Source organism: Sabethes cyaneus, chromosome 2 (assembly GCF_943734655.1).
Source record: "Sabethes cyaneus chromosome 2, idSabCyanKW18_F2, whole genome shotgun sequence".
Classification (NCBI taxonomy): Eukaryota; Metazoa; Arthropoda; class Insecta; order Diptera; family Culicidae; genus Sabethes; species Sabethes cyaneus.
This window is the reverse complement of record NC_071354.1, coordinates 241,880,974-241,907,183: the sequence shown is the minus strand read 5'-3', so window position 1 is coordinate 241,907,183 and position 26,210 is coordinate 241,880,974. Positions and strand designations below refer to the sequence as shown.

Genomic DNA, 26,210 nt, shown 5'->3' with positions numbered 1-26,210 from the left:
AAGCTGAAACAAGCTGAAATTGCTCTGTAACAAAATTATATCAAATTTTGATGTAAAAACAAAACTTGTAATAATTCTGCTAGCGTCATTATTTTGTCTGATCAAAAATATAACAAATTCTGAAGTTTTTGGAGCGTCTTAGTAGAATACGAAACCTAAAAATAAAAAATAAGAAAACTTATCCAATTTAATTCTACTATGTGTATTTTATTCAATGACAGATACGTATTTCGCCTACGACTTGCAGGCTTCCTCAGTGTCTACTCAGTTCGAAAACAGATACTGAGGAAGCCTGCAAGTCGTAGGCGAAATACGTATCTGTCATTGAATAAAATACACATAGTAGAATTAAATTGGATAAGTTTTCTTATTTTTTATTTTTAGATAACAAATTCTGTTATTTCTATCTAATTGAGACATTTTTACCTTTGTTATACTATAACAAAGGTTTAAAAATTGGTCGAAAAACACGAAATTGATCCGAGGCCCGGAGGGCCAAGTCACATATAGCAATCGATAGGGTTCGACGATTTGAGCAATGTCTGTGTGTGTATGTATGTAATGATTTTTTCTATCGCCTGTTTCTCAGAGATGGCTGAACCGAATGGTTCGCTATTACTTTTGTTTGAAAGGTGTTATTGTCTAGTAGATCACTATTGAGTTGTTTTGTGATACGACGTTTCGTTTAAAAGTTATAAGCAAAAATGTGAAAAATACGTGACACGGGTTTCTTCGGAACTACATGACCGATTTCAATTATCTTAGTATCAAATGAAAGCCCTTATTAAAGCAAAATTGTTCAGGAATTTTTAATTGAAAGCAAACAAGTAGCTTAAAAGTTATGCTTAAAAAACCTGTTTTGACAAGGTAATAATTATCGCCTGTTTATTAGAGATGGCCAAACCGATTAATGCGCTATTAGTCTCATTTGAAAGATAATATATCCTAATAGATCACTATTGAATGGTTTTTTGATTGGACGTTTAATTTGAAAGTTATGAGTAACCGTATACACCACACCAAAATTAACAATAATTTATAATGATTTTAACCAAGATAATTTACCTAATTTCAATTATTTTAATATCAAACGAGAGGTTTTGACACTACGAATATATATGCAAAATTGCAAGAATTGGCTTTACCAGTTAAAAGATATTAACCCTCGAACACTCGCGCCAACTTTTGTAACACAGTTACTCGCGCGCAAAATAGCCCCAAACCAAAGAAAACGTGTGCACTAGAGTTTTGACTGGGAAAAATTGGTTTTGGGTTTATCGAACCTTTGGAAGAGTTTCTTGAAATTGAAAGCTCTATCGTCTGGTAAAATTTAAATTTTGGTTAATCCCCCTAAAAGTGAAATAAAAAAATTATTTTTCTTCAGTATCAATATAACACATTGATGTGTTCTGCAAAGTTATAGAGCATAGCATTACAAGAAATTTTGCTAAAGACAGTAACCTTCTATCTCTGCAGCGAAGATAGAAAAATTTTATTTATATGTAAATGAATGAATAATAGTGTCCCAAAATAGCACTATGTCAGAAAATCCAGGGGCTCACCCCTCAAATGATGGCTTAGGGTGTAACAACAAAACTTTTATATGACGTCAACATTGGTTGCCGCGATTTAGGGGTCGCACATTTGAGTTTTATGAAAACATGGCATTTTTCAGGAGTAAATTCAAAAAAATATTTTTAGAAATGTTAAAGTATGTGAAACAAGGTATTTAACTATTTTTTTTCACAATCATTGGGATCTGATACATTCATAAAAAAGTTATGGTGGTATGTCTGGAGTCATGCTTGGTTACAAAAATTTATTGAATTCGGGAAAAATTTACAATTTTCGAAATTTCATTTAAATAAACGTCAAAACAGGGTATCGAACAACACTTATCCTTACTTAGCAATTTCATGAAAAAAGGATCTATCAAAATTTAAAAGTGTTCCTATTTTGTTAAAATTTTGTAAACTTATTCAATTTTCAAAATTTTTATGTAAACCAACGCACTACGCAACGATAACCAATAGATGAATTATGTTTCGAAGCCGTATCGATTTCTATCTCAAATAGCAAGTAAGACCGTATAACAAAGGTTCCTTTCACCACTAGGTGGATTAAATCGGTTTTTTGTTATATGTTTGTTATAATCATTTACTCGGGTAGCCATACAGTAGCATACAAGCGAGCTGAGGTTCATGTTGTGTAAACGTCATATCCATTTTTTTAAATTTCCAATCACCATCTACACTCTATCTCAACAGTTGTAGTGTAATTGTCTTTTAAAAGAGTATCCGAAACCCTACTATGAGCAAGTGTGGAACAAAAGTCGAAATAATGTCGTGCAAATGTAGCCGCAGCACCGGCAATGGCACCAGAAATCGCCACTTTTTCAGATAGCAAACAAGAAAGCCGAGATTCATTGCCATAAAGTTCCATATCGATGAGCAATGTTTAGCCTGCATTGAACACAATCATTTTTCCTGCGTTTTCAGCGTTAAGATCCAATATTTGAAAGAGACGTCGTAAATGTAAAATGTGTGATGCATATTAAGGCTCCTGTTTTCTACCCCCAAGCCCCAATTTTTGCCATTCCTGTGCTATTTTGGCAAAATATACAGCTACTTTACTGATAACCTTCTTATAGTGCTGACAATGCTAATTTACAGCTAATTACCGACACGAAGAATTTGAATACAATTTTGGATGCCAATTTACAACACCTATGCAGTCAAAAAGCTAATACACAACAACGTGCAGTATAAAATGCCAGATATGCTGATTTGCTGCTTATGTTAATGCTTATTAGTTACCTGGAATGGGTAGTTTAATATACAAATTTGCAATTTTTCCTCACACTAAAGTAGAAAACAACTCCCCTGTCCCCTCATTGCATAGCCAGAAAGCGGATAGTAATATTCGCCATGATTGTACAACATTTCGCCGAATATCATTTTGCGAAAAACCTTAAGCGGAATGTACCATTTCACAGAAAACTTTTTTGTGGAAAGAACCATTTCGCGATCCTCTCCTTACTCGCTGTCGCTCGTTCCAGGAAACCCAGGTAGACCTAGGAAAACAAATAAACCTAGACAGTAGTGATTTCTGCGGGGAGTTGCCTCCCCGCCAGTGGGCGGCGCTTCCGACGGCGGGTTGCCGGCAACCCTCGCGGCCGTCTCGTCCTGAATGATCTAGTGTTGCTACACTCAAGTACTTATTTACACGGTTTGTTTTTTCGAATATTGAGAACGGGGCTATTTAGGGACCATTCATTTATTTCTCAATACGTTTGGGAGAGGCCCTACATTCGTCACGTATTTTGTAAATGGTCCCTAAATTGCACCGTTCTTGAGTAATCGAAAAAACAAACCGTGTAAAAAAAGACTCGAGTGTATAGATAGTTTTTGTGGTCTTGTTATTGATTAATGTTTTATAGAAGAGTCTCGAATTTCTCGAGTTCGATTAGTTTTTGAGTCGCAAAAATTTCTGTTTTATTTGTATGAGAGTCCATATCCCCCTACCACTATATACAACGTATATTATTATAAGTTCGGTTCAAAGTGCCTCCAAGGTTTACCCGGTAGATTGATTTCCTGCGGCTTCCAGTGATACCGTAGTACAACCCGTTTGATGTATGTTGCAGTATTTTTGAAGATGTATCTGAGTGCTATGACTTTAACATAAGTAAAACCATTTTGAAACGTAGATTAAGTAATAGGAATAGTCTGTACGATTATTTCGAATACTTGTAAATAAATTAATTAATTAAATTACTTGTTCAATAGTAGATAACTGAGATCAGACGAAATGTCATATCTATTCAATATTCTGGTTTTATTTTTGTAGCCTACTTATCTACTTATTTTTAGGAGAGTAGCTTAATCTAAAATCAAGCAACATTTGACTACTGCATTGCAATAATTATAAATGCAGGCAAGATAGCCTATATCAATGTTGGCTTCCCCAAGCTGGAAGCCACTAACGTGCATAAAGGTGCGATTTCACTGTAGATTACGTTTCAGGAATCGTTGATAGCCTGATGGTATCGCGAAAATATTCCAGTGCAAAATGATTTCACAATAACGTGATGATATCATGGCTAAAATGTCTAATTTTAAATGCGATTTTTTAGTTTTTGCTACACACTTCAATTCGACGATACTACTTATCGGATTTGCTTAGAAATATTTCTTATCTGGTTTGCTAACAAAATTCGGGATTGTTTCCAATATAGTAAATGTTTCAATTCGAATTTTGGGGATTCGAAGTTGTGTTATCTTATGGAGTGATATTGTTACAGGAAATAACCAACAGCTGAGCCAAGTGAGCAATTTGTACACTTTGATAGCTAATGTGCGATGTATGGCTTGCCACTTACAGCTCCATTTGTAGAGCACATTAGGAGGACATAAAGTTGATTTTTTGTGCATTACTCGGAAACATTTTGTTATCTTTTCGAAATTGTAAAGTGTTCTACCGCGTCCTTTTTTTTTGGTGTGAATGTCTACATAACACTGTAAGTATATATCATGTAAATAATGCCAATAGGAACATTATATGGATACTAGTTGAGCCCGAATCTTACGATCCGGAAAATATAAATGTCTTCAGAATTCCAAACGGCGGATACATTCCATTAACCAGTGTTTGCGAAGATGTTTAATCTTTGTATTAGTTCTTTGAGTCCATATATTGCATAATATAGCTCTGAGATGTTGTACATAAAAGAGTCATAGCCGGAAACTGAAACAAATAGTTTTTATGGTCGTATTGGATTTTATTTAACTGAATAAAAGCTTCTGGCTGTATGTTGTAGTCTATATAGAGTAAAATGTTGCTTAGAAAATTCTTGATCGTTTGCTATCATTAACTCATTTATTAAAATTTTGCGACTTGGTCCGGTCTGATCTAACACTATATATGATATCGTGACAAGCAATCGAGTTGAGGAAGCGAGTCGAGCAGTCGAATCAAGCAATCGAGTCAAGCAGTTGGGTCGAGCAGTCGAGTCGTACACTCAAGTCGAGCAGTTAAGTCAAGCAGTCCGGTCGAGCAGTTGAGCCAAGTAGTTGAGTCGAGCAGTCAAATCGAGCAGGTAAATCAAGCTGTTCAGTCAAGCAGTCCAGCCGAGCAGTTGAATCGAGCAGTTGAGTTGAGCAGTCTAGTCGAGCAGTCGGGTCAGGCGATTCAGTCGAGCAGTTAAGTCGAACAGTTGAGTCGAGCAGTTTAGTCGGGTAGTCCTGTCGACCAGTGGAATCAAGCAGTTGAATCGAGCAGTTGAGTCGAGCGTCGAATCGAGCAGTCTTGTCGAGCAGATAAATCATGCTGTCCAGTCAAGCAGTCCAGTCGAGCAATCAAATCGAACAGTCCAATCAAGCAGTTGAGTCGAGCAGTCGAATCGAACAGTTCAGTCGAGCAGTTCAGCTAAGCAGTCCAGTCGAGCAATCAAATCGAGCAGTATAACTGACCAGTCCAGTCGAGCAGTCTAGTCAACCTGTTGAGCAATCGAGCAGTCCAGCAGTCGACCAGCGAGATGACTGAGAATACAACCCATTGCTACGAAAATATGACGTCCTGTCAGGGACCTGTTTTTAGTTACCGATAAACCTCTTATGACGTCCTGTCAGAGACCTGGTTTTCGGTACAAACATAAGCCTCTTATATAAATAGATAGTTTATCGACATCGCAATAGATATTTTTCATCCATTGTATATAAGGTAATGCAGTATCGTAAGCCTCCTTAATAATAAATAGGTATATCTTCATCGGGCTTCCCAAGATTAACGTTAAAACTTCAAATATATATGTTAGTTTTTCAGTTGAAGTTCAATTGTCATAGGTTACTAAATTGTTAAAGTGTTAGTTTGAGAAGCACTCGCGTAAGTTAACCGTTAACACTTTAAAAGAGCATTGGTGAGTAATAAGAAAATTGGAAAACAATAGAGGTTTTCCGCCAAAAAAATTTTTTTTTACTAAATGTTCGGTTTTGACTCTTAGAAATGATACCCATATAAAACTTTCTTTATTAAAGCCTCTAACTACTGTAAAAAATGAACAACTAAAATACATATATTTCAACCCGTCACTTCTCGGATGTAATACATGTCTTTTTGTACCAGTGTCCTCTTTTTTCACCACTTCGAAACCATTTGTGCCACTCTTTACTCTTGTGGCAAGCAACACACGAAACGAAAAAGAAGGTAATCATTAGCTTTTCATTTGTTTTGTCCTTTTCACTCAACCGCTGATGCTTGTTTAAAAAATCGTAGTAAATTCTAGTCAACGAAAAAAATATATTTTTGCACCATTCTCGTATTGGGAGTACTTTCGAGAAAAAAAATAAGAAAAGGAGGGGTACGATCTGACGAAAAATCTCTATTATGTACAACACACTATTTGCTTACAAATTAACTGAACCCATCATGCGCCACCTTGAATCACACCAGAATTTAATGACAAGCACAATGAAAGTCAAATCATGGACCTAGAAATTTAATGATCAGATTCCAATAAGTACCATAAACCTCCGGGAAAGTGGCCAGTTTTCTGATTTGTCAATTTGACGATAACCAAAAATACGGTGTACGACGGACATAATGACGGTTTACCATAAGAATCCATTTTTTCTAAAGATGACATTAAACAAGTTCAAGATGATTCAAACCGAGATAAACGCAGAATGAGCGTTGCCGGCGACCTGCAAGTAGCCTGCCTTACCCAGTTAGAAGAGTGCCGATCTTACCCCACAGCACAGTTTTTTTTAAAAAAGCTGTTTTCATACATTTACTACTCTTATTTATTTCTATTGAAATCTTACTGATGATAAACAATGCTAGTTAGAATATGTAGAATCATGAAACTTAGTTTGAAACTTCTTCTTAGAATTAAAGCTTAAAAACTCTGGTGAAAAATTACATCGAGCTGCGCATCGGTGGCACACGCGTTTGTTTTGTTTATTATTTTGACATTTGACGACAAGCTCAAACTGTTTTAAAATATCTGAAATAATGAATACTAACATGTTCAGTGTTTAATATCACAATTAATTAATGCTGTCTAGTAAAACTCTAGGAGTGCCGGTCTTACCCACACTATCCCTAAGTTCAAATATAATTGTAGATAGATGTAATTGAGTGTATAAATATTATTTAGGATAAGCAAATTTTAACGATAATTTTAAGACACTTTTTTCGCATTTAACACTCACTTCAAAAATATGCTATTATTCTCTTTCATTCATAGCGGTCTGGCCGACACAATATGTTGAGTTCAGTGAGTCATAAAATCAAACTTGCCTAACGTAACAAGCGGTGTCCTGCAAGGGTCAAGTTCAGGACCGCTTTTGTTTTCGAAGTTTATTAATGATCCTCCTGAGTAACTACTACACTGTAAATTGCACCTATATGCCTGATGCTGACGATTCCCAATTACAATACCTTTCCGGAACAAGTCTTGGAAAAAGTAAAGAAACTAACAATCTCGAAAATAAAGTTGATCTTTTGCTAACCAGTTGTATAACTGATGTTGAAAGCCTTTCTTCACCGAAGTATATGTCTGTGGAACCGTCTGCCGAGCGTGTGAATAAAAAATGGCTTGCCATCACCACCACCCCCCAGGCGAAAATCCTGGCTACCTCACTGGTGGGTTAAGTTAAGCTATTTATCAAAAGGCGTTTAACTTATCACAAATTGATTCACAACTGCGATGAAGTACGACTATGAAACGACGTGTATTTCTGAGGATAGAATCTGTTTCAGACGTGTGTTAATAGACTGCCCAGTCAGCTTCGAGGCATGATGCTGGTCTAACAAGCCAGTCGTCGTATGTTCGAATCTCGGCTAGGCGGAGCTTGCTAGATAAAGTCAGTGGGACCATTGTAGCTGACTGCAGAATCTGTCGATAAAGAAGGGCCAATTTTTAATCCCGTAAAGACGTTTAATCCCAAAGCTATGTTTTTATGTGCTTTTAGGGCCGAGAAAGGTTCTTATGATGGCTAGAGACCCCTGCCCCTAAGAGGAGCCCCTCCATACAAATTTCTGCAAAACTCAAGAACTAATCAAGCAGATGGAACTAAATTTGGCATGTGGGGGTTTAGGAGGCATGAATTTATTTTATGATGTTTCGAGATCCCTCATCCCTGTGGTAGGGGGATAAGGACTCTCAAACAAATAAAACAGAAATTTTTGCGTAACTCAAAAACTAACCGAATTTTAAACTCTCCCATAAAACATTAGTCAATAATACGACCACCAGACGATTCAGGGCAAGACGTCCGCAGGCCTCGAGTGTTGCCGGCGACCCGCCATCGGAAGCCGTCGGAACCACCTCTGTCTAGTCTAGGTTTATTTGTTTTCCTGGGTCTAAAGTCCGCGGGAGGCAAACGTTGCTATCTCTGGAGCCTCTAACATATATTTGGTTTTCGACGCATTGATTTATAACCCTATCCTTCTAGCCAACGTTTTTAGTCTGGCGTAGATTGCCTCCGCCATCCCAAGGTTTTAGTAATGATGTCGAGGTCGTCTGCGAACGCTAGCAGTTGGCTAGTCTTGCTGAAGATCGTTCCTCTCGTTTCAAAGCCCGCTGGCCGGATCACACCTTCAATAGCGATATTGAATAGCATACTGTCTTAGTCCATCCCCTTGCCGCAACCATCTGCGCGATTCGAAAGGACTCTAGAGTGTCCCCGAAACGCGCACGTAGCACATTTGTAGGATTTGCCGGAGAGTAAAAATTTGATCCGCAGTAGCACGGGGCCCCACAAGCCCGACTGATACTGCCCTACGAATTCTCTTGCTATTGGGGATAGACGACGCAACATTATCTGGGAGAGCACCTTGTAGGCGACCAGTGTAATGCTGCGGTAGTTATAGCAATCTAGCCGGTCGCCCTTTTTGTGGATGGGACAGACTACACCTTCCATCCACTTCCCCGGTAGTTTCTCCTCCTCCCAAATCCTCCATTTTTGTAGAGTTCTGCCGGGAGTCGGTTCTTTCCGGCGGCTCTTATTCTTTATCTGACCGATTTCTCACCGGATCTCTTCAAGATCGGGTGCCGGCACTTTGTTGTCTAGGCACTTCTAGGTTAACTTTCGTTGCGTATCCTTCTGGTATATCGCCGTTGAGGTGCTCATCTAGGAACTGCTTCCACCTGTCGACCACCACGCGCTCGTTTGTGACTAGATCGCCCCCCTCGTCCCAACACATGTCAGGTTTAGGTGAGTAGCCCTTACGAGTTTGGTTTACCTTCTTGAAAAATTTGCGCGTGTCATTAATCCGGAATAGTTGTTCCAGCTCCTCACGATCTCAGTCCTCCTTCTAGTGCATTTTCCTCCTCAGGATCGTGACCAACTCATTCCGCGCTCGTCGATACTTGGCCAAATTCTCTCTCGTGGATATGCTTAAATAGTTTTTCCAAGCTCTTATTTCCTCTCTATCGCTTGTTGGCATTCCCCGTCAAACCAATCATTTCGTGCACTCGAGGTTTCCACTCCTAGCACCGCAGTTATGGCCTCGTTGACGGTCGAGCGTGTCATACTCCATCCATTTTCGAGGGTCGAAACATCTAGCTCCACAGAGGAAGGCAGGTTTGTTTTATGACGATTTTTGCATTGACGCGGTTGCTGGCGCTTGCGCTACGTTGTGTATTTGCAGGAAAGCAGGAAAACAACGACATCCGGCAACAAACGAGTATAGCAAGCAGGATGACCGTGGATCGAAATCTTTAATTCTCACAAAATAGCAGTAAAGTCACCGTATTAGGCACTATAACTTAGAGATTTATTTCAGGCTAAACAGGTCCAACTGAAAACTAACTTCACTGGTAAGTACCCTAGTAACAATGCTGGTTTTATTAGGTACTTATCGGTTCTGGTGACCAAAATTGGTCGTAAAAACAGTAATAAGGGCGCAATAAAATTCAAATTGTTACTTGGGTATTGCAGAGTGGAAAGAATATTTGATTGGAGGTTAATAAATATGAACACGAAAGCTTTGCGTTCACTCTTATTAATAGTTCGATGTTCGATATGGACAGACTGCCGCTACTGAAAGTATTAGGCGGCTGACGGGTTGCCAGAAGGGCTGGAAAAAACTGGTCTAAAAGCGCGCTCGTTAGCACCAATCCGCTGCAGGATGCAATTCTAACCGCCAGTGCGGTCGTTTTTACTTCTAAGTCGCCTCAACAGCGGTTTTTTTATAACATTTTTCGAATTAACGCGTTTTTTTTAAACGGTTTTATTTTAGAACTTTAGAACTTTACTTCACGCAATCGTAGCGCAACAACCGAATATTTACAGATTTTAACAAAACGCGAAAAGGCTTGCGGAAACTATACAAAAAATGACAATTTTAATGACAATTATTAAACTACATAGTATGCTGGTTTCATGGAATTCTAGGGATGTTCATTAGTTTTGCATTTAAATTTTTGCTTGTTTAGGAAAAAACGGATTAAGGCATATTATATATCCATGTCCAAGCATGGGTAAAACATCGAACCGAGCTTACACGGTGGGCACCATTGCCTAAAACCACGCACGCCGTTCCCGTACATGCAAACAAATACGAAGTGTAGCAAGCAGTACTCCGGTGGCATTAGGTTTGAAATATTTTCAGCCTACACTCTTAAGCGGGGACTCTGCTCTGGAAAGTCGGAAAAATCGAATTTTATTTTTTTTGCATTTTCGAGACGCTTACACCTTCAGAAATGTCATGCCAAAAGGATGTTTTAATAGGGTATGTTGCTACATCGTCGTAATTGCCTATTCCCGTCCTATCCAACACAAATTATTAAAAATATCAGCATTTTTATGACACACAATGCAAAACTAGTTATTCCCTAATATTTTAGTTTGTTGTCTATCACATGCGATCAATCAAAGTGAGCTGAGATCTATTTAAATGCTTTTTATCATTAAAGAAGTCCTACCAACCAAATTTCCTACGTTTTTTCGAGCGACGAAGAAGACAATGTTGACTAATCGTTTTAATTTCCGTCATTCACAAAAGAAAATAACTCACGCAAGGCATTGTCGTTATTCTACAGCCAGGAAAACTTGACCGACCTGCAGAAATTTTGTAGAATAATATTTGTCATGCCGTCCTACACAAATACATGCGCGTTAGCTTCGTAAACATTGTTGTGATTTTTAGTTCGGACGATGAAAAATTTTGGTGGACGGATTTTAAAACGGTATGACGAATTTTAGAAATAAAGTCAGTTGCGTAATTTCAATAATATGCCTTAATAGTCGCTTTTCAGTGATTTCAAAGTTCGCGGATCGGAAGGTAAGTATGTTTTAGTCAAATCAGCACAAGAACTTTTGGAGTATTCATTAAATCCATCCAACAAATGATGAAAATTAGAATGGCTTTGCTTATTACGACGGGAATTAGAAAAAAACCCTACCTAATCTCGTTGAAAACTTACGGCAAACATTGTGGAGTCACCTCAAGGGAAGCCCATTGCTGTATGAAACTTTGAACGCGTTCTCCTCAAAACCATGTTTCTTTAACAGGCGGTATGTGTATCTCAGAATCTAGTGGACCGATTTGGCTGAATTTTTTTCAGCATGTAAAAATGAATTATCTAAATTGTTACGTAATTGTAAATTGTTTTTGATATCTCAATTTTTCAATTTTTATGAGCTTTTAATTGGCGATTTTTGATGAATAACATCTTTCTTTTGGAAAATTTGCCGCCATTTTGGTAATTTTTCGAATTTTCAAACACCGCTACGTAACAATTTAGGTATTAACCTAAAGCTTCAAAATCATCCTTGAAATCCGTTCTACGATACTCCGTTGGTTCCCGACACGTACCGCCATCAAGGAACTATTTTCTAGAGGGCATTCACGCGCCCTCCTGCATCCAGCATAATAATCACTATTCTGGTATCCAAAATATACAAAACATATCTTCAAATATACCTTAACCAATAACCAAAATACCCCAACACTTGACTATAATTATAGCATCTGACAAAAATTTACGAAAATCTATTATTTTTCGGTCTTGCAGAGTAGGGCCCCCCCTTAAATGATTCTACCCGTAAATAGGTTGGATTTAGCTAAAGCTAGGTTGAGACTAATCAAAATGCCCTTAAAATGTACAAACTCAGATTTTGAGTAGTTTTTCAACCAAAAAATTGGTAGTAGGAACTTAGTAGGAAGTAGGGTACCTACGGGTTGTTTTATCAGGCACGGCAACAGCGTATCGTCTCAAATAAACTTCGTAGTGGGTTTCAAATGCGGTTCGCAGTTTGGTTCAGTTTATAGACATGCCTGCTCATGTCCCCTATTGCATCCGATAAAGGTACGTGTAGGGATTATAGTAAGGATTGAAATGAACTGAAGTTGAATTTGCAGTTTATTGTGGTAAGCCGTTTTAACGTGTTAATACAAGAGCGTTAAATTCTTAACGCAGCCTAAAACATTTGCTGAGTTCCGAACTGGCAGTTCGAGCTGACAAAAGCACACAAGAAAGTGAGCGAAAAGTATTGACGCGAAAGCAGCGCAATGCCCTTATAATAGCTGCCAAAGGGAGAAAGGAAATGGCACAAATGTGTAGAGCGAGAGAGGAGTTGAGCGTTGAATAGGAAAAGCGAATGAGGATGAACATTCGACAGATATCACTATATCAGGCATTCAGTTGACGATATTTGTGTGAGTGAGAAGGATGTAAATGCACAGCAAGAAAAAAAGCGTCACGACAGTACGTACAACGCGTCTTCATGACTAACTTATTCTTGAGGGGCGTAAGAACCAAGATAAGGTGTCATATATAAAGCACGTATAAATTAATCAAAGGCTGAATTTGCACAGTTTAGTCTTTGATACCGAAGAAAAAAGATGACTTCTGATCCGTGTGTTATTTGGTACTATCAGTGTAATTAAATCGTTGTAAGAGAAAATCTTTTGAAAATATATGAGAAGTTGATTCGTGTTACCTTTGGCACAAGTAATTAGAAAACAAATCGCTCAGCTAAAAACATCCGTACATAAGCTAAAACGGATATACAGAGAAGGTATGTTGGAATGATAATTTAGCAAATCAATCGGCCTGGTATTTATATACCTATTTGGAAAACTTTTTACTGCATAACTGTCGTGAATTGGCATCCAAAATTCTATTCGCATTCTTCTAGTCAGTAATCAGCTACAAATAAGCAAGCAACTTGTTTTTATGAAGTTCATTGATAATGCTTTTTGGTTACCTAAGTAATCGTACAAGTATCAAAAAACCTCATGTTTATCGATACCGATTATAATAATCTAAAATATAGATCAAAATTCACGAACGCAGTTTCTTTAAATCAATTTACTGTTCTCGCTTGCAGCATGGACAATAAAATACAATTTGTTAAGTGTGCACAATCCAATGAGCCTGTACCAGCAATCAAGCCTCGAGTTGGAACCGCTGGAGGTATACAGGGATACCTATTGGAGATGAAACTCCTCACACATGTTATGTACCAAGCAAAACAAACCGAACAATTGTGCTTTCACATAGCTTCGAACGTAAATTCAATCGGTGCATTTGACGATTTGGTGTTTATCAGCTGTACCAAACCCCAGTCGGGGTTCTTCTTGCAGGCAAAATGTGGAAAAGCTATGATTGACGAGGACGCCTTGTTCAATAAAAAAGGCGATTTCAGCCTGTACAAATATCTGGACAGTTACAGGATGATAGAAAACGCATTCGAAGACTTCAACGTGACCTGCATTCTGTACACTACTGCAGGGGACAAATTGAATGTCAATAAAAAAATAAATGCCATATCTTCGAAGCCCACAGTTTCAAAAGAGCAAAGATTGTACGATATAGATAACTTAATTTCAATTGAAGTTCCAAGTAAAAGTCCTACGAAGTTCCAATTAAATAAAGTTCAGTATCTGGGCCGTCTAACGGAGATGGCTGCTGAATATCGTCTAAAAAATCTAGCAGCTGAGCTCGTCAAACTTTCCATAGACGATAGCAGTGCCGAATTGGAAGAAATTAAAGCGTATGAGTTTATTTTGGCTGAATACGTTATAGATGTTCAAACTAAGAAAATTAAAAAAGAATTCATTGACAACAATCAAAAACCATGGGCTCTTCTTAAAGAACCAATGCTGGCAAGTTTGCAGTCAAAGGTTCTGCAAGAAGAAGAAAGTATTAGATTGCTTGAAGCTATAGTTGAAGAAGTGTCGTCTGAAACGATAAGCAAGCTAATTTTAACGGATATAAAATATAACTCGGATCAGGAACGAATGGAACTACGAAGAAAGTTTTCCGTAGAGCATAAGGACAAACTGAAAGCGATTAAGACATTCTTCAACTGCAAAAAGGTTCCGAAGAAGACAATAGATCAAGCATTCGAGCTAGCAAGAAAACGTCAGTTGGAATCTATCAAACTCACAAAACTTCCCGATGATTTTGGAAAACATGATCGTTCCACGAGTAATAATGCAGAGAGGTCTGCCGAATTGGCCGCAAAGTTCGTAAAAGTTATCGAACATGTCAAAGGTAACAAACAAATTCCAATGGACCAGTTGGTGGAGTGTTTCGGTGGTCTGGATAATATTACTAAACTAATAGGTAGTTTGCTAGTGCTAGATGTAAAAAGTAAATTGTTTAAGTTTGATCTTGGATCGGTGACATGGAAGGAATTTTTCGAAATTTTAAAACAAAAACTAGAAGGTTTAGAACAAAAACTAAGAGGTTTAGAACAAAAACTAAAAGGTTTAGAACAAAAACTAGAAGGTTTAGAACAAAAACCAGAAGGTTTAGAACAAAAACTAGAAGGTTTAGAACAAAAACTAGTAGTACAATTAGATCAAATTCGCTTCCTAGACAATGTACCAGGTTTTCCACTAGTTAACGATAGCGACAGGAAGTTAGCTGGACAATTTATCGATAAATTATGGTTTTATGTGAATCAAGCGGATGGAGATGATTTAGAAAAACATTTGAAATTTGAAATAGCACAAAAGTATAGCAATTATGATAGAAATTTTTTTAAACTTTGCTTTGGAGCAGATGCAATTTTGCAAAATATATACTCTAAAATCCAACGCTGGTGGATAAATCCAAAGAATGACAGTACATTTGGTAGTGGATGGTTAACCAAAGAATGCGAATATTTCCAGGAGGCAAAACACGAACTGATGAAGGCACCGATATTGAATATATTGGATACCTGGTTCAGCAAGTGCAAACATTATTCAAAACTGGTTGAGTTTTCTGATGATTCTCTAGAAGTTTTGAAACTGAAAGAACCATTGGTAGATACTTTGAATATTATCACTAAGAATATTTTACTTACCAGTTTAAAATTACGTCAATATTTTGCACAAAAACAGGATAATTGTTTTTTTACTACATGGAGTGATGTTATCAACAACAACTTGGTAAAGGATATTGAAAATGAACTTAAAAATTTGAACCCATGCATAGTAATTATAGTTAAAAAGGAGGAACTTCTAGAATTTAGTTCGCCTTATCCGTTTCATACAAAATGCATTCTTGTGAGTGAAGGACCCATAAAAGATGTAAATTCTATTTCCGATGAGTGTAGAGGCTTAACTGATCTTACAGCTGATTCACAAGATCGTATTTTAAAAAGTAAAACCGTTAACTTCCAGGGTGAAAAAGTTTCTCTGAGTCACCTAATACGCACACAAGAGCTCAGAAAAGCGATTGATTCGAAAACGCTTGAGATGTTACTTGCTGAGGAGGAAATACAAATTGGTAAAAGTCTAAATGATGATATCGGCTATTTCATACAACGTACATTCCAGCGGCAAACAATATTTGAAAGGCATACTTTGGAAAAAGAAGATTCAGGGTTTCTCATAGTTCAGTCCGGTGACATCGATGAAAGTAAACTAAAGAAAAATACTGATTTAGTAACTATTTCCGATGATGAGGAAGTATTTCATGTTTTAAGTAGAAAATTCACGGAACGAAACATTCACTGGTTCAAGGAGCAAGACGAAAATTTACTGTGGCAAAAATCTAACGGCCATCTGTCTAAGCTTCGCGACATTGCATCGAACCTAATATTGGACGTCGACGTGCAGAATGACGAATTAGGATCGGTTGTAATGCTAGCTGCGGAACCTGGAATGGGAAAGTCCACAATGTTTTCATACTTGGCGAAAACAGTGAAACAGAAAACGCCGACTTCCTGGGTGGCCAATGTATGTCTTCGTGAACATTCGGGATTGTTCCTAAAATGGAAAACCCAACCCGTCACTCCAATCGAAGCGATTCACTCCATCCTACTTCGCAATGGAAGTGAAGAAAGGCTTCTCGGCCCGGCACTTTTGGAAAAAGAAATATTCAGTTATTTGTGGCGGGAAAAGAAGATTATAATATTTCTAGATGGGTACGATGAAATCAGCCCAAACTACGAGGAGGAAGTATTCCAGGTATTGACCGCACTGAAGCAGCATGACATCGAGCGCTCGTGGATTGCAACTCGTTCAAATTTGCAGCTCGAATTAGAGCGAAGATTAAATTTGTTTGCTTTGAGTTTGAAACAATTTGAGAAAGTCGACCAAACACGATTCCTGGAAGCTTTGTGGAAGAAAAAGGATCAAACAGAGGACCGTTTGACGAACTTCTGTCGTGAGATTTTATCGCGAATTACTTCTACAATAAGAGACGTGAAGGATAGATTTGTAGGAATCCCTTTGCAATTGAAAATGATAGCTTTGGTTTTTGCACAATTATGTGAAGAGTATTGCAATTCAGCCAGCAAAATGACGGATGAAGTATTAAAGAGCAAATTAAAAGAAAACTATAATTTGATTGATTTATATAAAGAGTTCTTCCGAATCAAATTCGTAGTTGTACTCAATGAAGAGAAAGAAGGCGTTAAGTCGGCTTCGGTCACCATGAAGCAACAACTTGACACATTACTTGAAAATGCAACACGTAACCATCGAATTCTAGCAGCTGTTGCGCTGCTCGACAAACGGTTCTGTAAATTGTTTCTCTCAACGCAGGAGCTCTCAGAAGCCGAAAACCTATTGCAAAACATTTCACAGGAAAAGACCGGCATTGTGTATCGCGTCCAAGATGGCCAACCAGTTTTTGTCCATCAAACGTTTGCCGAATACTTTATTGTTGACTACTTTTGGGAAAAACTCACCGCGAAGGGGCACCGAAAAAGTGAACTGTTTATGTTGACTGTCATCCTTTGTGAGTTCATAAAATACAATAAACTAGAAATTTTGCGGTTCTTTCAACAGAGAGCTACCAAGGAGCTGTCCAGGGTAAAGTCGCCTGAAGGAATAAGCTCTGCGATACCGCGTATGTGTGAAATCATTCTCACGTTGCACACTTGGAAAGCTCCCATGGTGTTGTTGGAAATAGTTGATTCTTATATTTCTTTGATGAACAATATAAACACTGATCCAGCTCCAGTTTTCCCTTGGTTAATGGTTGACCCAACGGATTATCTTTTTTTGTTTTGCGTAAGAAATGGACTCACAAATTTAATCAAGTGCTTGGATAAAACATTCGATTCCTGGAATGTCAATGCCTTGGGCCGCATCTTTTACGAGGAACCCCTAGCGTGGACGTTTGATAAACCGTTAGGCGGTAAAATTGCTGTATTACATGTGGCAGCGGATGCTGGTTATCTCGAAATGGTGGAGCACTTTGTTGCTGCCGGGGCAGATATCGATGTCAAGTGCTGTAGAGAAAGAACTCCGCTAATGTACGCATCAAGAAGTGGTCGTTTGGAGATTGTGGAATATCTGCTAAAGAAATCTACTTATATCGTGAGAACCTGTGATTCAGAAAAACTAACAGCATTGCATTATGCTGCAGTGGCAGGTCACACTCAAATCGTACAAAAGCTACTGGAAGCAGCAAAAACAGAGCAGGATAAACCCACGTGTAAAATGTCTGATGCTCCGAGCTGCACGACGATAGAGAGAAGGATTATTGATGCTGAGAATGAGTATAAAAACACAGCTTTGCACATGGCTGCATATAACGGTCGTATTGAAGTAATGGAAGAGCTGTTGACAGCTGATTTGCTTATAAATGCTGTTAATAGCCACGGAAAAACTCCACTCATCCTTTCGCTGGAAGCAAGCCATTTTAATGCTGCGGAATATTTACTAACAAAAGGTGCTGACGTTGCCATTGCGGATCGTGAGGGAATGACTGCGTTGCATTATGCTGCAGCGAAGGGCAACGTCAATTTAATTGAAAAATTGATTACAGCAAAAACACCAGTAGATGGTACGGACCGGAGGCGTCCAACTCCGTTAATGCTTTCTTCGAAAGAAGGCCATCGTCAAGCAGTAGACTATCTTCTAGGAAAAAATGCAGACGTTAATGCAAAGGCCTTACGCCAACAAACAGCCTTACACTGGGCTGCAAGAAACGGTCACTTTGAAGTGGTCAAAATCCTGTTAAACGCAGGGGTGCAAGACAAAACGGGATTGGTTCTATTATCGAAATTTTATGACGTTGCAAGTCTTCTCACAGAAAACCAAGTTAATGTTGATGTTATTGCTGTCGTTAATTTTGCTCCTTTGATGAAACGAACGGCATTACATATGGCTGCATACAGAGGTTGCGTTGAGAGCATTAGGAACTTGGTGACTGCAGGGGCGAACATTGACGCTGTTGATGAGAACGGAAAAACTGCCCTAATAATATTGTTGGAAAACGGTTTCATTCAGGCCGCAAACCATTTGTTGACGAGAAATTTGGACGTTAATATTGCGGATTCACAAAAGCAGACACCACTGCATTTTGCAACGATTAAAGGTCTCTTTGAAATCGTTAAGGTTCTGGTGGAGGAAAAAGATGCGCAAATCGACGCTGCCGATAAATACGGTCGAACGGCTTTAATGTTAGCGTTGGACCAAGACAAGCATGCTGTTGCAGATTATTTACTGATGAAAAATGCAGATGTCAATTCTACAAATGCAGCTAACGAGACTGCATTATATATTGTTGCAAGAAAACACAGGCTGGACAAAATTGACAAACTGTTGGCAAAAGGAGCGTCAACTTCAATTGATGTTATTACTAAATACGGAGAAACTGTGGTAACGTGCATATTGGCATATTTCGGTCAACTACCAAATACACTGCTAAGTAAAATCACGGATAATGTGAATTCATCAAAACAGATTGTATTACATTTTGCCGCACAGAAGGGTTGCACTGACGTCATTGAAAAAGTGTTTGCTCAGGCTTCAGTTGGAGCGTTAATTGATGCTACTAACGGAAGTGGCCAAACTGCGCTCATGCTCTCGTTGGAAGCAGGCCATATTGGTACTGCAGAATATTTGCTAACGAAAAATCCAAGAATCGATATACGCTGTCATTACGGAAGGACAGCCCTGCACTACGCTGCGGCAAGAGGCTCTATTGAAATGGTTGAAAAACTGTTAAACACGGGAGTGCAAATCGATACTACAAGCACGACTGGTGAAACCGCGTTAATGCTTTCATTGGCTTCAAACCATTTGCCACTTGCAGATTATTTGCTGAGTCGTAATGCAAGATTAGATCTCGTGAATTCTAACGGAATGACAGTGTTACATTATGCGGCAAAAAGTGGACATATGACAATAGTTGTAAAATTGGTAGACGCAGAACTAGACATTAACGCTACCACCGGCGGAGGCTATACTCCGTTAATGCTTTCATTGGCCTCAAACCATTTAGATGTTGCAAACTATTTGCTGATGCATAATGCAAGACCTGATTTCGTTAGTTCTGACGGAGTAACAGCGTTACATTTTGTGGCGAAATGTGGAGATATGACAATAATCGAAAAATTGGTTGATGTTAAAGCAGACGTTAACGCTACCACTAGCGAAGGCTATACTCCGTTAATGTTTGCATTGCAAGGTGGCCACTTGGAAGCCGCAAACTATCTCCTGAACAATACCAGCAACATCCAAGCTGCATGTCCACGAGGGCTGAATGCATTTCACCTGGCTGCAGAAAAAGGTTTCTTTGCAATAGCTGAAGGGTTAGTCAATGCGGGAATAAAAATTGATAGTATTTCTAACTGGGCTGAAACTCCGTTACTAGTGGCATTAAAAAATAACTGTTTTGATGTCGCAGAATTCCTTCTGACGAAGGCTGACAATGTCGATTATTTAAATTCTTCGATAGAATTCTCAGGAGAAGAAGTTTCGAGAATATGCCCGCCTAAAATTCTTAAAATGTTAACGGAAAAAGGTGTAAAGCTTGATGTTATTTATAAAAACTTCACAGAATGTTTAGTACGTCTTTTGGAAAATGGTCAGCATGAAGATCTAGATAGTATCTTGGTAGCAGCAAGTCATACACATCCCATCATCAAAGAAACTGAAAGCTCTTCCTCGAGCCAGTAACAGTTATAAAGTTTCTTTTTATTGGTCACGTCAAGCGTCACTAGCAACACAAAGATGTAAAACGTATCGGTAAAAGCAAAGCAAAAAATCAAAAACAAACTTTCTGAACAATAGGGTTTGTTTCGTTAAATCGTGACTTGTGGATGTTCGATTTCATCAACATTATGATGAAATTTCCTCATTTCACTTAAACGTCATTACCACACCGGTATGTCCTGTTACCGGCAGTAACAACATTATGCATTGGCTCCGCAAAGTGCACAATTGCTGAGCGCACCGTGGATTCGAACAGTTGCAGCAAAGTTTCTAACCAAGCTTCCAACCATCAAAGCCCATCACACACACATTCCACGCACTTGTAAACTAAGGGATCAAAATTTCAAACTCTATATTGAACCAATATTATACTGGATATGAAATAGTTTTCAATAAAATTAACATGCAGAACGTTTAATAATTAATACAATGAAGTATACACATTTAAGTATAGACGGATTTCACGCCAACTCGACCAGAAGTTGGCATGATCCTCTCAGAATTTAATGAAACATTTTGTGTGTAAAGAGCTAATAAAATGATTGACCTAAAAAAATTCTATGATTTGCTTGCTTGATTTCAATTTTGTAATATATCTGAACTGCAAAAATAACTGGTTAGAGCATTAGATAAGGAATATTAGAAAGAGGAACAAAAGTGGCGCCATAAAGATGCATAAGAATATGTCTGTTTTGATGGCACGAGTGATCTGATATGCGCAAAATTTATTTGAAATTTGAATAAATTTATATGAGAAAATCCATTTATTAGCATTCTCAGTTCTATACACCACTATACCTATGTATATGCCTAAATCAACCGCTTTGCCTCGCTTTTCTGCTCTTCTAGTCCGATCATGAATTACAGCTAGTGATGAAAATGACAAATATAATGTTTGTTACTTAGGGTATGTTGCTTAGGCCGTCCCTTATTTTTAAAAAATTGACCTAGCGATGAGCTCAATATCACAAAATGTTCGTTTTGTTGTGCAGAGTAAAACGGTATGCCATTAAGGTCCCCCTATAACGTTAAGTGGTCCCGCAACGGACCTTCAGACAAAATTATATGAATGACCGGATCCTCCATGCAATAACAAATACGCCACTATAGTGCGTACGCTTGGTCATCTTTTGTTTAATTTTAGTGATGAATTCAATATCACAAAATGTTCGGTCTGACGTGCAGAGGAAGATGATATGCTCTTTAGGCGTGGTACACTAATTACGTAACGCAAAAATTATAGTTTTTTGACCCCCTTCCTCCCCTATGTAATAATAAGTAACGCTTGGCATAGCCCCCTCCCCCCCTTTCAATTTCGTAACGTTAACTAAACCTCCCTCCCCCTTTAAATTACGTAACGTTAACTAAACCTCCCCCCTATCATTGAATGAAAATCGCACAATCCGTTTAATTTTTTTTAGTTTTGCAAACTCAAGAATCGCATCGATTCTACATTCCTATCAAAGCTGCTATGATCAGAATGTCAATTCTGAACAAACTGTATGATTTAACACAACCAAGTCTCCCCTCTGAGCGTTACGTAATTTGTGCAAGAAGCCTTAGGTTATATGATAACGTTAGGCCCCGTACAGAGTAAACGCGACAGCGACGCGACGCGACTTCGCTCTCATGTTGCTAAATGCACAGTCCTGCTTCGGGCGAAAAAGGGCTGCGCGTATAACTACAGAAGGAAATGTCGCGTCGCGTCGCATGTCGCTTGCACTCTGGCGGTACCCTTAAGGACAAGGTCGTCAGAGTCCATTTATGGCAGTCAGTATGGCACCGAATATCACCCTTCCCTTCCCTTCTTCAGTGTATCAACATGCTCCCATAGACTCGGAAAACCATCACAAAAAAAAAAAATTAGTTCAACTAACCTGCTAGCCGTAATCAGATCTTGCAACTCGAAGCACTAAACATTGCATTCTATAGGTTCTATTACTTTTTGGGGCATAAATTACACTAAATATTGAGATTTCTGCCCAATTAAAATTCATCACTATATTTTCATGTTTTCGCCGTTGATTTTTCTTTAATTTTTTTCGGCCATTCCATGCATCCCATCACTCGCTTAACGGGAAATTAGCAGTCATCAACTTTTCGTCAGAGAGCCCAATTTTGGAAGCAGTTTTTGGGTCCAAAAGCGGAGTTATGGTCCTAAAATTGTAAATACTGCATTCTTCTTACGAATCTGAACACTTCAAATATATTTTCATGAACAGAATTTTTGTTTCAAACAAAAAAAACTGCTTTTGAAATTAGCAGAATCGATGACGACTAATTTCACCTTAACTTAACTTGAAACACAGAAAACTAGAATTTACCACCCAAACAGTTATCTGGTAAGATAATATAATGATTTTGCCCAAACTGTTCACTTGAATTGATATGAAAAACTTTACTTCGTTTCGAGTGCAATTCCGAATCTGCGACCGCTGTTGTTGATACGTTACCATGGAAACGGGAGTGATGCCATATTCACGTTGAGCATGAAATTTGCCAATAATTTTCGCTATTACATTAACGGTCGTAAAGTGTCGAAAATATACTTATCAAATTCTCTGATAATAAAATTCACCGTTAACAACATTTTATGTGATAGAATTACTGTCGGATCTAGTTCAACAGGAAAAATGGATACGCGATTCTACGTTTCATAATTGTTCATAACAGATTATTACATACTACTAGCAACTCAGCATAAACTGAGCATAAACAAAACGATAGTGGAAACAAGTACTGAAATCAGTAAAAAAGCAGCTTGCCTCTGCATATAGCTGCAGAAAACGGTCACATTGAAGTAATGAAAGTGCTTTTGGCTGCTTACCTACAAATTGATGCTGATACTCGCTCCGGAAAAACTGCACTTATGCTTGCGTTGCAAAGAGGTCATTTGAAAGCTGCAGAATGTTTGCTAGAAAATGGTGCTGACGTTGATGCTTTGGATTCTAACAGAAAGGTAGCCCTTCATTATGCTGCAGAAAAAGGCTATTCCGAAATAATGGATAGGTTGATCACAACAGCAACCTCAGTCGATGCTTTCAGTCGGCACCGTGAAACTGCGTTAATTCTTTCTTCGAAAGCTGGACATGTTCAAACTGTAGAATTTTTGCTGGGAAAAAATGCAAAAGTTAATCGAATGGGTTCGAACAGAAAAACGGCTTTACATTATGCCGCAGAAAAAGGTCACCTTAAAATCGTGCAAAAACTTTTGACCAAAGAGGTGGCGGACAAGACTGCATTGGTCCTATTGTCGAGGTATTTCGATGTTGCAAACTTACTGAGAGAACACCAAGTAGACGTTAATGTTAGGTCTTCAGAAAACCAAACGGCATTACACTATGCTGCCAGCAGGGGTCACGTTGACAGCATTAGGAACTTGGTGGCAGCGGGGGCGAATATTAACACTACTGATGAGGATGGACAAACTGCGTTAATGATCTTATTGGACAAAGGTTTTCTTGATGCTGCAAACTATTTGATGATGGAAAATGTGGATGTTAAGGTTGCCGATTCACATGGGCAAACCCCATTACATTTCGCAGCGAAAAAAGGTCTCTTTGAAATCTTTGAGACGTTGGTGGATAAAGGAGCGGAAATCGACGCTGCAGATAAAAACGGCAAAACGGCTTTAATGTTATCGTTGGACAGAGGTTTTTTTGATGCTGCGGACGTTTTACTGGAAAATGGAGCAAGTGTCAGCGCTGTAGATTCAGATAAATGTACTGCATTACATATTGCCGCCAGGAAAGGATTCGTCAACAGTATTGAAAAACTGTTAAAAAAAGAAGCACCAATTGACGCTGTGACTGATTATGGGAAAACTGCGCTCATGCTTTCTATAGAAAGGGGTATCCGTAAGGCAGTACACGTCTTACTGGATGCAAATGCCGATGTTAATATTGAGGACTCATTGAAAAAGACTGCACTACATTATGCCGCCGACGAAGGTTTCCATGACTGCATTGTAAGGATGGTGGAAGCTGGTGCATTAGTTGATGCTGCTACCACGAACGGTGAAGCTGCCCGGTTGCTCTGGTCGCTAAAGGACCATTTTAATATTGCTGAATATTTACTAGAAAAAAATGCAGGAATTGATGCAAAGAATTCTGACGGACGGACAGCCCTACATTATGCTGCGGAAAACGGCTGCGTTACAATAATTGAAAAATTATTAAAAGCGGAAGCGCAAATCAATGCTACAACTACGAAAAATCAAACCGCGTTAATGCTTGCATTGGCTTCAAACCATTTAGATGTTGCAGATACTCTGCTGAAGCATGATGCAAGACTAGATTTCGTGGCATCTAACGGAATGACAATGTTACATTATGCGGCAAAAAGTGGACATATGTCGACAATTAAGAAATTGGTGGATGCAGGAGCAGACGTTTACGCTACCACCAGCGAAGGTTACACTCCGTTAATGCTTTCATTAGATGCAAACCATTTGGATGTTGCACACTGTCTGCTAATGCATGATGTAAGACTAGATTTCGTGAGTTCTGATAAAATGACAATGTTACATTATGCAGCAGAAAGTGGACATATGCCAACAATCAAGAAATTGGTAGACGCAGGAGCAGACTTTAACGCTACCGCTGGAACAGGCGATACTCCGTTAATGCTGTCATTACAAAGCAGGCAATTGGAAGCCGCAAAGTATTTTGTAGATAAAACTACCAACATCCAAGCTGTGAATCCACGCGGATTAAATGCATTACATTTTGCTGCAGAACAGGGTTATTTACCTATAGTTAAGAAGCTGGTGAATCGAGGGATGAAAGTTAACAATATTTCTAAAGTGTGCGGAACTCCGTTTCATTTGGCATTGAAGCGTAACTTCTTCGATGTCGCGGAGTATCTATTAATGCAAACTGAGAATGCTGATTATTTGAATTCTGTGGTAGGGTGCTTTGAAGTTACGGAAAAATGTCCCCCCAAAATTCTGCAACAGTTAGTAGAAAAAGGTGTAATAATCGATGTCATTTACAAAAACTGTACGGACTATTTAGTACAACTATTGCAAAATGGTCAGCATGCGGATGTAGATAGTATCTTAAATGCAGCAGCGTTGAAAGCGTTACATTCATATCTCGTCAAAACGACTAGAGGGTCTTCCTAGTACCCGTACAAAAGCTACAAGTCCCTAATGGTAGAAGCAGTGACCTGACTGACTTTCAAATTGAAATAGTCATTCATTAGCGTACCGGTGGATCTAAACCTGCGCTCAACAGCTAGCAGGCTGCAGTCAGCATTTTTCGACTTCCGTCAGAAGTCCCAGTGTTCTTAATGAGGTTGTGATTCCCGTTGACTGTTATTTACATACTATTTACTATGCATTTACATGTTTTAAAAGGTTAATTTAAGATTTTTTAAGAATAAAACTGAAAGTTTTGAAGCATTTAATCCTGTTGGAACCAACTTGATTTGTATCACCACTCACTAAATAGATTTTTAATATATTACAAACTTATAAGCTGTGTTACTTCAAATTGCCAATGTTGAAAATGCCAAATTCATGATTAACTTTAATGGGTTATATATACAGGAAGTTAGGAAGCCTATGAAGTCGATTTTTCTAAAAAATTATTGAGAAACTCTAGTAGCTAATTAAAATCAAACTTCGTATACATCAAAAGGGACAAACCGGCAGCACTTAAAAAGGCAGATGTGGAATAAGCACTATGTAGTAGTGTAGCTACTCAACCCTAGGCAGATCTTGCCTGGATCCGGAAGATAATATTCCGGTCAAATCAGGCTGTATTAAACCAAACCATCTAGCCGCGTTGAACCCATGCCTCAATGGG

General features: G+C 38.5%; 1 protein-coding gene across 1 annotated transcript; it reads left to right on the top strand.

The window, feature by feature from the left end:
* Positions 1-12,723: 12,723 nt before the first annotated feature.
* Positions 12,724-25,966, top strand: LOC128736832 (uncharacterized). The gene is made up of 3 exons (XM_053831326.1): positions 12,724-13,028; positions 13,341-20,360; positions 23,161-25,966. The coding sequence occupies exons 2-3, from the start codon at positions 13,342-13,344 to the stop codon at positions 25,523-25,525; spliced, it is 9,384 nt and encodes a 3,127-aa protein (XP_053687301.1). The 5' UTR covers positions 12,724-13,028; position 13,341; the 3' UTR covers positions 25,526-25,966.
* The last annotated feature ends 244 nt before the right edge of the window (positions 25,967-26,210 follow it).

What these genes read in the sequence shown, in the direction of transcription:
- LOC128736832 (XM_053831326.1), top strand. Translation starts at nt 13,342, where the DNA reads ATGGACAATAAAATACAATTTGTTAAGTGTGCACAATCCAATGAGCCT. An exon ending in GAAAGCTCTTCCTCGAGCCA is followed by an intron (nt 20,361 to 23,160) that starts GTAACAGTTATA and finishes GTAAAAAAGCAG; the next exon opens with CTTGCCTCTGCATATAGCTG.